We start from the raw sequence: 15591 nt of genomic DNA, 5'->3' as shown, positions 1-15591 counted from the left end.
TATTCAGTATCACAGAGTTCAGTAAGTCTATCAAAAAATTAAAACCGTCTTAATCTCTGAAATTAATTATGTAATAACAAATCGATTAAACGTTTAAATAGCGTATTAATGATAATAACAAAAGCAATTACTTGTCCAAATAACATAAAAGCATTTACTAAAGACAAAGGACTAATGGAATATTGTATACAAGTGACAGCTCTTTGATTTTATTTTTGTTGACAAATGTCAGGATCAAACACAAGCAAGGTCGAATTGGAGAGTCAGTCAACATCGTAAGACGCTTATAAAATATCAAAAGCAAAAAAGTGCTCAGCGATAAATTGATCTTAAAGGCACACTCGCGGTTGAAAAACGATTGTTAGGTATATTCAAATTATAATTGACCCGAGATGTAATTGATAGCCTTATTCTGACGTTTATAATCAAGCGGAGGGTTATCAAAATATCTGTGAATTTGTTCACCGTACGAGTTTTTGGAAACGATTTTACGATCTTATTAAATTTGATCCTTGACTTTTTGGTCGAGAACACGGCATTTACTATGATACGCATATAATTAAAAATATTAAAAGCGAGATCAGATTTCGTATCGCACTCACCACAATAGGCGTTAATTACACTGACTTATTCAACCTTTGAATCTGTTACAGCAGAGCAAATTATTTATTATTTATGTTTAGAATAATTTATGTAACCCAAAAGGGCTAGCACAGCCCTATCACCACAATTGGTAGATACGCAACTGATATTGGTAAATATGATTAGGTATATAATTTACATTGTTTGATATATGCGTGTAATAGTTTTTACAATTAATGTAAACTGTTTGGTTTGTTACAGCAATAACTTGTCCAGACTAAAACATAATAGTCTTATAATATTATATATGTAATTAACACAATTTTATAGTACTTACAAGACGAATGCTATTTTGTAAGAAGGCGAACTAGCCGGTCGGTACTACAACAGGATGTTAGCGGAATTGATTATCACAATTATTGTATTCAATGACTCATGTCAACAAAGGTCGTTTTACTTCGGAATTGTTCTATAAATTTTGACAAACTCGACAAATGAAATTATTTAACACTAAATTATATTCTCTCTAGTCTGTTCTAACAACAAGACAATGACATTGAATTAACATGATATCATTGGAGATCTTGAATAATCGATGATATTCATTATGGATTCTCTAAAAATGCCGTTTTGAATAACGGCGAATTTGTTATCGGAACTTTTGAAGTAAAATTAAAGGATTTATATAGTGGATCAATATCATATCATATCGAAGAAGTGGCAACTTGTCCAGGTGTTGCACGGGGGCAAATTTTAATAAAAAAATGTTATTTTTTTTCACTCTAGAGTGATATAGCATTTTACAATTACCCTTTACATACAAACAAATAATTTTTAATTCTTTACGATATTAGTATAGATATTTGAATAAATAATGCTTACTAAAACAGAGTATAAAGAAATCGCATGAGACATGAATCTAAATAGTATAAAATTTTTTTTTTTTCTCTTTAGTCCTTCGATTGGAATATATTTTTATAAACAATTATACACATGCTACCTGTTTGATAGAACCTTACCAAAGACCAAATAATAAATACAATTGTTTAATAACCCCAGCACAAATACTGTTGACACACTGCATATCGCCTTGCGAATCACAATAAATTAATGAGTACGAGTATTCGCGCCAATTGCTTCCATTTCTTTGCTGTAGTAGTGAATAAAATATGCTGATATCACGTCCATACACACTAACACAAACATCATTCTTTAATATGAGTTATAGTATCTACTGATAACAAACTAGTGTGTGAAAAAAACCGGTACTTCAAGACCGTAAGAAAAAATAGTATTTAAACGAAAATTTTAAATATAAAAGTTACTTAAAGTATTAACAATACAGAATTCCTCGTTATTGTATTTCGCATAATGTTTTGATCGATTGTTATGTAGATACAAACCGAATTCAATTAAATAGTAGAATTACTTAAGTGGGCTGTATTGAATTGTATTGTACTGAATTATAATAATTATGTAGATGGAAATGAATATGTACACCAATAGCGTTCGAGTCTGATATTGACCTATGCCCAATTACGAAAAGAATAATCATTGTTAAACCATTGTTTCCGTTTACTTAATGGATGCGCAGTGACCCAGTATAAGGAAATATGAATAGGTATTAAATAAAGATATAAAATAAATAAGTAAATAGATCAATGTGGAATTGATATAAGAAGATAGAAGATAACACGTCCATCTTAATCGAAGATCGCGATTTCAAATCCCGGCAAACTAAATCCACAAACTCCCACAGGAACCGCACAGTGTAATAAGCTACAGACCTTCTACGGGGGTGGAGAGACCTTTACGTCGTAGTATTACAAATTATATATATTTTATTACATTTGTATCTCTATAGATATATTGCCTTTGGTGCATCTCTCAATTTTTTTTCGTTCAAATTTATCTGTACGTTTTTATTGCCAACTAGCTTAACTGTTTCATATAAAGTATATTATTATATATTTTTTAATTTGAGCTAATAGCAAAATATTTAAAATGTTTTTGTTTTTTCAAAAAGCTATGTAGTCCCTATAAAACTTATATACTTAATTTTTTGGCATTACTTAAAAGGAGTATCTGAATATTTGATCTATAATGTTTATCCAATAAAAAACTCATCAAACTGTCAAGTGACTATGACAACATGTACTTTGAAAAGGTTTTAACATAATCTCATCTTTTAGCAACGAACAAAGACAGACATCCGACGTCTGTCGTAATAAAGGGCTTACGTAATGCGTTCATTCCTTCTCTGTCCATAAACTGAAACAGTTTAGTACGCACTCAGATAATTGGAATGTGATTTAGTTAATGCTGTTACTTTTAATAAACTAAAAGTAATACTCTTGAATACAATTTCATCTCTTTGGACGAAGATATATATTTTCTTAATACGTTTTTTATGACATGCGATAAAAGATCATTCATTCGTAAGTATGACGAAGATGAAATACGACATGAGACACGTGAGGATGAGGAAGTCCATATTTTCAAATTTAACATGAGATGACAGTTGTAAACATTAAATAAAACCATTTCTTATATCTCACTATGAGAACTAGAATGTCATATCCCCTGGGCCTGTAATTATCTCACTCAACCAAGTTAAGGTCTTGATTGAAACAAATGCAAGATTAACTGAAACACTATTTATTTAAATTACGATGACGTACATTAGAGGCAAGCTAACGGAACACAAAGAGATATCAGTAGGGATATGCATTAGTAATTACGTGTGTACTGTTGTATTTACTGAAGGCAATTTGTGATTACGTGTACATATTCCTCAATATGTTAAATATGTGCTTAGACTGCCTCGTTGACCTCGAGGTCCTAGTATCCAACATCGGGTGCAGTAAAAGCTTTATCGGGTTTATCCACCGCGGCTAGTGAGAAATTCTGATACGTCAGATTTTGCGTGTTTACATCCTTGTGCCTCAGAAGACGTAAATTTCTTAGTACAGCGATTGAACTCTTCCTTTAGAGTAGTATTTGCTGTTCCATGGGATAATGAGACTGAGTGAATAGAGAATATAACAGTGTTAACACACACACTTTTAAACTACGTAAATGTGCCGTGACCAAAATCGTTTAAATGGAAATGTATCAATGTGTGTATCATTTCGTGACGCAATATTAATGTGCGCTCATTTAATTGATACTTAAAATAGCCCTACACTTTACATCAGTTGTACATTTGAAATTACTTGTATGGGCTATATATTCATGCGACACGATTCATAAATCGGGAGCATTGGGACAAGGCCGCTAGTCGCTCTAGCGATGTGCATAACATATAATATACGCTTGGGTTACAAATTAGTCTTGTCAAAGTGTGATGTGTTTTTTTAATAAAGCTACTTTCGTTTATATACATACATGTATAGTATAGGTAAGTATGTATAGGAACAAAACCATTTTTAATATCGATTTGATCGAAATTGCTTTATGTAATTATCACACAAGGAAAAAATATGTTTTTTGTCAGTTTTTTAAAACATGTAGTTTTGATCAATCGTAAGTATTAGTAGGTAGGCACACCTCGATCGTCAAATTGTAGTATGCCTTGTAGAAGCTTAATTGCTGTATTTGGACTTAATTGCAAAACTTTAAGGTGTCCCTATTTATACAATCAGTTATAGATTCATTAAAATAACTGTGTCTACCAAACGCACCAGAGATCTTTGTGATGTCATTACTTATATACTTTATCACAGGAATTAACTTTCTAACAATGGCTAATTTAATTTAACATTGTCAATTGAGATATGTTCAAAACGTAGCGCGTCATGAGAAAAAAAATACAATATTGATAATTAAGTATATACGTTTTCTTATTATTCCAGTGAAAATAACTCCAAAAATTGCAAGCAAGATATCTTATAATAATACTAACAGTAATAGGTATTTGACGATTTAAACATTCACGAACAGAACACACTTAAATTTTCTAAAAAAAGATTTAAAATATACCGTACGGGTTTGCACCTTGTCTTCTGTTTCAAGGTCTACACAGATAATATTATATTGATAATCGTGTGATTTTTATGCATGTAATTCCTATGCATGCCGAATAAAATCGAAAAAAATAGTAAACTATGAAGTTTAGCCCTTTTTTATCTGTATTAGAAACATGAATTTTGATTAACTACAAAACATTTTTTACCCATATGTATATTTACGTCTATGCGTTCTTTTTTTAGCCTCAAGGCGTCGCATAAAAAAAAATGACGTTTTTATTTTTATAGGTATTTAAAATACATTTAAAAATAAAACATTAACCTCACCTGTGTAACTGGTTGAGCTAGTTTAAGGAGTTATAATTTATTCTACACAAAACTAATATATATTTAGTATATTATGTCTTGAGCAATTAAAACTATCGATTAAATTAAGTAAAATAAGATTTTCTAAATTATCAGTATCTTAAAGTTCTTATAATAAAAACATTTTAAAATAATGATATTTGATACCAATGTCACAATTTGCTTATTACTATAGTGCAAGTCGAGGGGATCAATACGAACCGGTCAGCCAATCGTAAAGCTCCGATAACGAGCCAGTTAGAAGGCGCGTGCGCAACAACGATTAATTGCCGCCATTATCGTGAACCGACAGCGCAAAGTTATAAAGTTACTACACGTTATTTACGTACAACACGTAATTGATGATAAAGTCTTATAAACCGGAAATCTTTGCCGCGATTGATTATTACAGTTTCAAAATCATTTCAAACGTCTGTTGATAACAACGGATCTGCTTAAATCTTATCGATTGCACAGACATAAAATTTTAGGTTGGTTGGTTGGAACTAAGGAAAGGTTAATATTTCTTACAGTGCATAAATACACAGATGGTGGAGATCACTTAGCATACAGGACCTCATCTATCTATCTGCCAAATTAAAAAAAAATATTAAAATGATAATTGTTTAACAAGTTATATATTATAAATATAAAATAATGAGAGCAGCGTTAAACATAGGCCCAAAATTACCTAATATTACATTTATGGTATAAAAACACTACTGTTGCTTAAATGTGTTCAACATGAAAAATATTGTATTTGCTTTCTATGGCAAATTAATTGCAAATTAAAAGAAAATATAAATTTAAACATACTATTATTATAAACATATAATTATGTTTGTAAAGAAGAAACTATACTTTTCTGTCAATCTCATAACATTTCCAGATTATTTGTCAAAGTTTATAACAAATGGTAAATTAATTTTAAATATTTGTAATTTAATTTGATTAGTTTGTAAAATAGAATGCAACAATGTTTAATAAAGACTCAACAAGTGTTTAAAACAATATTTAAAAGAAACCATTTTAGTAATAAAATGAAATATATATAATAAAAATTGAAACATTAAATAATTCTTTTATTCAGTAACACAAGTTATAAAAACTTTTCAAACATCAATTTGCTCTCAAGTTTACGTTTATAACAACAAACACTTATTCAGTTTATTAACTAAAATGCAATCTAAATTACTGTAACTTTTTATAGTTACTTTTCAATGCATTTAATGGTTCATAAATATGTGTGTTTGACCTCAAACTGGTATCAGCAAATAAATGGGTTAGCTTCAATGCTTTATGTTATCAACACAAGACTAATGAGTAACAGTAGAAAATATTCATGCACATTTATTTTCAACAAATACGAATAAAAATTACTGATAATAAATACATATTATGTATTTATTATGTATTTATTATCAGTCATTTTCATTTCAGTTGTAAATATAACTAGTCAAAATGTGTTGTGTAAAAATATAATATATCATTCACCACTGATTTTGACTAATTATTTTTACAACTGAAATATTTGTCATTGAAAATAATTATATTTGAGAGTGTTGTAGTTCTGGAATATTCCGGATAAGTCATGAATAATTTATATTTTTAATGAATACAATATAGATAGAAATAAATGTAGAACCATTAAAATGCTTTTTTTTGTTGAAAATCTACTAAATCAATATACATTTTATAGGTTTTAGTATATAATCAGTGCAACCAAATTAATCTGTTGATAATAATTCCTTTAAATAGGTAACAATGTAAATAGTCATGTCCCTTGTAAATAATTTAAGCATATTGATATTTGAAATTATTTGATTATCAGGATATTGATATTTGAAATAGAAATCATTTATCAAATTTGTTATATTTTGTATAAAAAGTTTCTGCACATAATATACTTAAATAGCAACAAATCAGTATTGATTAATTTCTACTCATTATTAAGATATTTTTATCATTGATAAATTTAATCTATAAATTATGAAATAAATATATGTACCATTAATTAATATGCATTTTATTTTGAGTATTGGGAATGATTCATATGTATATTAGAGCTGCATTGATTATTTGTTTTATAAATCCTTTTAGTTAAATTTTCAATGTATTAGTAAATTTATACATTAAATTTGGCATTGCTAAAGATCATGTCCATTGTAAAACAAACATATAATTTAATTGTGGGAATAGAGTACTCCTGAATTCATCAAATCATGGCAAATATTACTTATTTGATTGATGATATCAAAAAATGTATCATCACAGTCAAAATCAGTAAAATATTATTTGTTTTATTTAAGTACAACCATTTATTCAGCATAAACAGTTGTTCAAGTTAAAAAACTGTATATCTATTGCGAAAGTTAAAAGTGTAAAGTATTCTTAAGGTAACTGAAATTATATTTATATTATGGTTAACCTACTTCTTTAATTTTATTTATGAATGACTCAAAAATCAAATCACCAAAATGGTATTTTTTTAATTTTACATTTTACAGTAATTTTGTCTCCAAAGGAGTCAGTACTTTTGGTGTGTCTTATGCATAATTGGGATTCATGTTATAGTAATATGCCTGATTGTTTTTTATTACCAAGCAGTATCATAAATTTGAACATTAATTTGTTTTAAACCTGTATCAATAATAGCAAGATGACTTGCTATACATTTACACTAGTGAGAATATTCTTTATTAAATTTTTATTTTGAAAAATTTAAATAAACACAAGTATGCTCCAGCGACAGCTTTGTTGAAAATTGTTTTGAAATATCATGTATGTTTTAAATTCTTTAAATCCAGTTTTCAGTGCAATATTATACTAAAGTTTATCTTTAATATTATTATTATATATGCTTGGAATAAAGTGTAACTTAGCACTTGAGAATAGTTGAGATGTTAGTCAAGCCGTTATATGTATTTTTTAAGTTTTTGCATACCATGTTTATTTGGGAAATATGTTTAGTATGTAAAAAATATGCATGGATTCATAAAATTGTAAAAACTTTACAGTAGTTCAAAGTTACTTTAAATGTATTTAAATAAAAATAATATAAATGTAGAATCATTATTTAGAAAATATCATAATAGTACAATTTAAGATATAAAAAGTTTACAATGTTCAATGTTAGAGAAAAAAGGTCTGACTGTAGAACTTTTTAATGTTCATTTTTTATAGAACACAGATAAAATATAAAGTTGTAAATGTAATCAAAATCTGTAAATATTTATATTATATATAGTTACAATGCTATCATGAAGTAAGCTGAGTTTTCATAGTATTTTGCCATGAATACACTGAAAAAATAAAATTTATTACAAGTATAAAATGTCTATTTGTATTTGCTTATCTTTATTAAAAACAATTTACCCAACTGATATAGTTTATTGTGTTGTCTGTGAAATAAATAGTTTTAATAGCTTGTGTTAATGATTGCGCTATAAAAACAAAGCTATGATGAAATATTCCCAAAGAAATACTTTATAAATACCCATAATAGATTAGAAATTTGTAAACAGAGAAATAATTAATAAACTTCTCATTTATTTACTTAACCATCAAAAAAAATATTGTTTAAAATTTAATTTACTATCTTAAGATGTTTTATCCCCTTATTAATTGGTTAAAAACGTAGTATATTTATAGTTGTTAATTACAACAAGTAGAAAACTAATGTAATCACAATAGTGATGTATTAAAAACAGAGGTGTATCTATTGTAGAGCGCTATCTCGCTCGCGAATATGGCGGATGACATCATGCCGTCACTGTCTCTCCCTTCACTCCATGGTTAAGAGAAAGTAACAAAAGAGAATGAATACATCCCAACCTCAATCTATAACTACAATCGCATCCGTATTCATAATAAATATAAGGCAACACATCACTTATATTATTATGTGACGTTCCTCTAAAATTATGCCAAAATAAATAACGACTAAGGTAATCATAACCTATAATTCATCAAACACAGGCGTTATTCGAGTTCAATTCGTCTCGCTATTCGTTTAAAACGAATAATCGTATATCTGACAAATTAGGTATGAGCGATACTAAAAGTAAACAAAAAACAGGTAAACTAACCCTTTCTTCATGAGCCACCTCTGATGGCCCCAGTTGATTTAGGATTGTTCCAATGAAGAAAACACTCATCCATTTTATTAACACGCATCGGTTATCACAATTTAATTTACTTATGTTTGCACTACTTGTCACAATCAAACTATAATTCCACTTTTCGTTGCGCTAAACGCAGACGTCATTGACAAACAACCAAAGTGACGATCTATTGCACGGGATCACATAGACGAAAACACTGTATATTTTCATGGCCATTGCTCAGGTATATCACAATTCTTATCACTTTACGTTATTACATTACTAATCACTTTGTCTAAATCTGCTATTTATAAAAATAAAAACGTATAAAGCGAAAATTATTTAGTAGACAGCACTCGCGACGTTGCACACTCGCATATAACGTGCGATTTCATTTTACACACACACACACACATTCAAAATCTCATAAGGTTACAGATAACAATGGCCTACTTCTACATTATAGTATACTGTGATGGCAACACTTGTTTATATATGTTTAGGTAAATTAGAAATGTTTGTTTTTAAATAGTTATAAAAAATTAAAAAATCTTTAAACGATATAAAAAGCTCAAATTAGTATTCTTAGTATAATAGAAGAAGTCGTAAACAATAATTGGGACTGTAGGTAAAAGCAAACCTTGTACAAATAATTTACGATATGTCTATCTTAAAGATATGTAAAACTTTTTAATACTTCAACATAATAATGATCATGAAATAATACAAAAAATAATTATTTAATATTATTGAAATTATAATCTGTCTAAATTAATTATTTGTTTTGCTATTCGAATTTAATTCAAATTACTAATGTTAATAAAATAAATTAGAGAACTAGATTTATTTTATCAATATTAGTAAGTTAATGGTAGATATTCCATTTTACTAAGCATTATGCACTATACGTATTATGCATTTTTCGTTTTATTGGTTATTAATATTTGCTTCACTTGCACACAAAATCAAAGTAAAAATAAGTCTAGGAAGATTTATGTAAAAAAATAAAAGATTACATTAATTACGAAAAATATTACTTAAATTTAGGTACTTGGAATAGTAATGTATCACAATTACATTTTAACCTTACAAATGTATACAACTCGTATGTCTATTTATATCTTCAAAACTACTAGTTTTGCACTAAGTTGCACTTGGTTTATTTTGACATAACGCTTTGTAGTTTGTAAAAGGCATTCATGACACTCATTTTACATTTTATAAAAAATACTCTTATTATTTTAATTTTTGACTACTGTTGTTAAATACAATAAAAGACAAAACTTGAAATGACGCAACTGTATTGAGGACGAATTTTCATTTTAAATTTGGAGTATTTATTTGTAATATTAAAATAGACTATTTTTACTCAATGCATATGTTTGTATACAGTGTACATACCAGTATATAGTATATACAGAAAAAACCTATTTTTACAATTTTTGTCCGTCTGTTTGCTTTTTCCGGCAAATCTCTGGAACGGTTGAACCGATTTTGACCGGACTTTCACTGGCAGATAACTGATTTAATAAGGAGTAGCTTAGGCTACAATGATATATTTTTTTGGTAAATTCAAACGCGTATAAGGTTGCGGGCACAGCTAGTAGTGATTCAAATGAATTAACCTGTAAACTATTTTTAAAGAATAATCTTCACTTTTTAAAAATACTTCTATTTTCTAGTAACTTTAATTTTGTTATGAAGTCTATCTCCAATATAACATGTATTTGTGTGTATCCACTGTGTTTACGAAACTATGGCCAAACGACCTCCTCCTATTGTTCAAGTAATCATGCCCAGCCGATAAAATGTGCTTCTAACTGAATTTGAATCGAATCGAAACAACTTTGGAGAGTAAAGTAGTAGGGATTTCTGCAAAGCTCGTCTGGGTAGGTACTAATACCGCTCCACAGAAATTGTACCATCAAACAAAACACTTCGTATTGTATCGTATTGTAATATTTGGTTTTGTGTTTCGGTTGACAGATGGGTAAGCCAAGCGTTATAGGTACAAGGGACATGTAGAGCAACTCATCTTTTGGGCAATGATAGTCAGACTCCATCAAAGAAAATAAATAATCATTTAAATTAGCCTTCATTAAACGTTTTCTATTAGAAATGCTAAATAGGTACTTAAAAGTATCTTGTAGTCTATGCCCATTCAATAAAGTACACATATTTATCTTGCATTTCTATAAATTTGACTATATGTGATAACTAAATTAGGTACTTAACAGTATCCTTGTATTCTATGAATTTTTAATAAAGTACAGATAATTATCTTGCATATCTATAAATTTGATTAAATGCAATAACCGTGCAGTAAAATTTATTTTTTATGCGTTTTTTTAAATGCATACTACGCTGTCGTAAGGTCATATCAACTGTTTTTTTTTGTTGTAATTTCTTAGTTACCAACTGATTTAAGCTCTTGTAGCATGTCGCCTGCTCTGCTTCACATGGTAGTCTATCAGAGAAATACAAACCGTAGCGTGTTTGTGTGGATTCAGTCCGTATTTAGCTTTCTAAATACACGAACATACCACTCACGTGTTTTAGTACCATTTAGATTTACCATTGGTACCTATTTGGTATTAGTACCCAACATATTTCACGTTGCAATTTCATCTATAATAAAAAAAAAACACGGGGAAAATAAAATACATATTTTTTTCTGTAAATACACTGTTTTATTAGAAAATGAAAACAAAATTCCTTACACTACCTAAATAAGGCACGACGTGTCCAAACAAACCGTACAGCACGGCGGAATATATCTCAAGCGACGCAACGGATGGAATAAAAGCCTAATATTAATAACACGGCGTGATTCGTATCACCTTTGCACACTTTGTATACTTTAATAAAAGTTTATACAGAAACCTATATGAAGGTAATAAATAAAAAATGTCAATTGTAGGCGATTCTAAATACTAAAATTTATAATCTCATAAGTAGCATAAACAATAAAGAAAACCAATGTATACTTCGATAAATAAACAAGTAATGGTCTAATAACAGAAATACAATAATTCAAACAATTGAAACGATTACTTTCATATAAATCATTCGCGTTGAACGCAACTCCTCCGCCCCTGTAGGTCATAGCGTGATGTTAAGTCTATAACCGGCAATAACTATTAAACACAAAAATATTAATTCAAACAATATATATATTCAAATTTTTCATATACGTTGTCCTGGGTACAGTTGACATAATATATGTTATTATTAAATTAAGTTAACAAAGTATGCAAAAGGCGATCCGTTGTGGATATTTAAACATGATATAGACTTTAGTAAGATATATTCTGAAGCATAGTTGAAGTTATTCTATAGTATCGATATGTGATAGGAGAGAACAGTAGGCATTATTTAGAAAGATTTTAAATTATATTTTTACACTTACATTGATTTACATAATATACAACAATAATTTATTAGTATACATTCAGCTTTGCATTTGAACGGTTAACGATTTAAATAATATTAAGTGTTAGTACTTTTTGCGTGTTCCATATTTGAAAATATGTTAATATTGTGCGTGTATATACGTTTATTTTACGAAAGTGTTATTTTACATAAAATTAAATAGTTTTTCGTATATAATTGTTTTATATCTAAATCAAAAATATTTTACACGTCCCTACATGATTAACATCTATAAAAAAATGCAAAACTGTCTTATTATGAAATAAATAACTAACCCCGAAGCGTTCGTTCGTTACTACATACTAAATTTGTATACAACATAGAAATAATATCTTAATTTGTATGTCTTTGTACCAAATCTTAAATTCAGGTGAAAATTTGGAATTTTGAGCGAAATCGAAAACTAGTATAAAAAGAGAGCGTCACTTAAAACACTAAGAGGGTGAAATGTTGAAACTTTTCACTGCACGAAAAGTGAATTTTCCCTGCCTCAATATAATGACATATACAAAATTTTCACTCGAAAAATTTTGAATGTCTAAAATACAAATTATAATCTGTAAATTTATAAAACAAAACTGTCAAAATGAATGTCAGTTGGAAGACTATATAAGCCCTTCCTGTAACTGTTTTTTTTATCTACACCAGGAACGTTTTTTTTATTGCCAAAAGATCGTTCACAAAAAAAAAACTATTTTTTATTTTAATTCACTGGAAGTATATGCTGTGTAGTATAATATTTTGATTAAGTTGAATATTTTAAATACATAGAACAAGTTAATTTTTATTTGTAAATCAATAATCAAAATTTTAATTACTTTGTATAATGAAAAAAAAATAGGTAAAAAAGAATTAAGTTAATCACTAACATAAGTAAATATTAACAATATTGTTACCATAGATAATAATAACTGGTAATTTATTAAAATCTCAAATGGTATATCATCTAGCAACAATACTGGTAACACCGTTTCGTACATATATTACATAGAAAAAAATCACGAAAAGAGCGGTACAAATTTTAAAAAATATATACCGAATTTCGCATTTCAGTCGTATTAATTTAGTTAAACGTTAAATTTTAAAAATAATACATCTGGCTATATGCCCAGGAAGTTGGCACAACAGGCGCTTCGTCAGTAATGGTCCATTTCGCCCGCCGGAGCCACTGAGTATACGGATGGCGGTCTGTAAAAAAAATTCAAATATATCATTCAAAATTCAATAAAATATCGTTACAGATATATTATGTTTTATAGCACACCTTGGGAATGAAACGATCGCCTCCTGGCTATTACTAATCATATACTACTATGTATCTTATTAATTTGACAAAAAAAAAATAACAAAAAAAAAAGACCCGCTGAGTTTCTTTCGCCGGTTCTTCTCAGGTCAGGGTGTTCCTTTTTCCGAACCGGTGGTAGTGTTTATTTGACAATCAATAAGTAAGTGTTATGCTTCTATATTGAATAAAGGAATTTGAGTTTGAGTTTGATACCACAGTCGTATCTTATTATTCTTGCAGCGAGTGTGTGAGTAAAAGGAAATATTTAAGAATTGTATTGTGATATCTATATATAACCTTAAAGTTCGTCGCGGGGCTGGTAACCGAGACGGCCGGGGCAGGCCAGACATCCGCGGTTCGATGCTCGTCGCAGGTCTGGGCTGTTCCACTTGTGGGGTAATTACTGTCAACAACAAACATCTTAGGAATATAAATTATTTAACATGAGATGGCTTTAATTAAAACATTTCTGGGGTGGGTACTGTACCGTTTGTACTAAAGACTGTACGAAAAGTTCAACTTCTGTAGTGCTATGTTCAAATTAGAAGTGCGAGTGAGCCAGTGTAATTTCCAGGCAATTCTAGGATTTTATGACACTTATGGAACATATTACGTCGGGGAACATTATTGATGTTATAAGTAGTGATTTATGATTTATGCATTTTGTCTACAGGTGAACAGTTCCGTGCAGTCAGTTTGAGAATTTAGTCAATCTGCCTTTAATTATGACCAAAAAATTACTAATATAGTATATATCCAAGAAATAATTTAAAGCTTTGATATATTTTAATAAGGTTATTATTCCTTTTTTTATAAAAATACATTAATCAAAAATTCGTGTGGTTTATCATTAAATTCGTAACGAAATACTATAATTATTATAAATACTAGTATTATAAGAAATTTTGTTTACCTGGTGCGGGTTTCTGCAGTGGCACTGACGTCGGTCTAGAAATTCGCAGTGCGGTCGATCCCGCTATCGAATACGGGCGCGTTGTAGGTGGCTAAAACGTTATAATGCACCTTAGTTATATAGAATTAAAGCTCTTTTTTCCTTGATTTCAACAATTATCCCCTCAAAATGATTACAACATCAATCACTTACACTACAACACTAAGCTATTTAAAACTTCATGCAATCCACAATAAAAAGCTATAATTATTAAAAGACTAAAAAAAATCTTTAATTTTCTTTTTTTATTGCTTACATTATTTCGTCATCAACAAATAATTAGTAATACCATTTAATAATTTAACAATAGCAAAAATCTAAGCATAAATGAAATATTACTATGAAAACATCGGATTGTATTAATTAATTCTGTTATAAAACAATTCTGTAGTTGTTAACAAGTGGAACTTCAACAGTTTACTACCAATTACTCGCGGTTTAACAATTTATTATATAATAATAAATTGTATAATAATAATAGGTATATTGGAAAGCGTAGTCACATTTTGTTACAAAACTCTGCTTAGTAGCATAATTGGAGTATTAGTCAGTACATTCCGCGAGTATAATATTTACTTTACTATAAATTAAAACATAAAAATTTGATTAATCTTATTAGAAACCTATTTAAATCAGTATTTTTAGGTTTCGGTCCGGACTTAGCCTCAGACTACGATCATTTCATTTTCACAAGAAGGTAAGCTCATTATGTTTGTGTAAAATATAGCATTTAAAAAACGAATGCGAAATAAAACTAGTTATAACGAATTTGAATCGCGTATATTAATTATTTTTAACGAGCACTTTACAGCGTTCGTGGTCACAGGAAGACTTTACGAACGAAAATTTAAGACAACATTAAAATAATGCGACTTAATATATAACGTATCAGATGGTCTGATACGTTATATATTAAGCATTGGC

At 28.8% G+C, this 15591-nt stretch overlaps 2 protein-coding genes across 3 annotated transcripts in view; both read right to left on the bottom strand.

The window, feature by feature from the left end:
- LOC124537774 (AF4/FMR2 family member 1) overlaps window positions 1-9392 on the bottom strand; it is a 221339-nt gene extending 211947 nt beyond the window's left edge. For both annotated transcript variants that reach the window (XM_047114667.1, XM_047114666.1), the window contains exon 1: window positions 8984-9392. Coding sequence is in view for 1 of the 2 variants with exons in the window: in XM_047114666.1 (XP_046970622.1) it covers window positions 8984-8994 (11 nt within the window). In the remaining variant the exon portion in view is untranslated. The remainder of the gene's footprint in view (window positions 1-8983) is intronic.
- A 2791-nt stretch (window positions 9393-12183) lies between these two features.
- The window catches only part of LOC124538071, a 34346-nt gene continuing 30938 nt past the window's right edge, over window positions 12184-15591 (bottom strand). Inside the window, exons 13-15 of the mRNA XM_047115076.1 lie at window positions 14629-14719; window positions 14013-14118; window positions 12184-13618 (exon numbers count right to left, since the gene is read on the bottom strand). Of these exons, the coding sequence (XP_046971032.1) occupies window positions 13567-13618; window positions 14013-14118; window positions 14629-14719 (249 nt within the window). The 3' untranslated portion in view covers window positions 12184-13566. The remainder of the gene's footprint in view (window positions 13619-14012; window positions 14119-14628; window positions 14720-15591) is intronic.

The sequence above is a fragment of the Vanessa cardui genome, chromosome 19 (genome assembly GCF_905220365.1).
Source record: "Vanessa cardui chromosome 19, ilVanCard2.1, whole genome shotgun sequence".
NCBI lineage: Eukaryota > Metazoa > Arthropoda > Insecta > Lepidoptera > Nymphalidae > Vanessa > Vanessa cardui.
The sequence above is the reverse complement of the archived record's forward strand: the minus strand, read 5'-3'. Positions and strand labels throughout refer to the sequence as shown.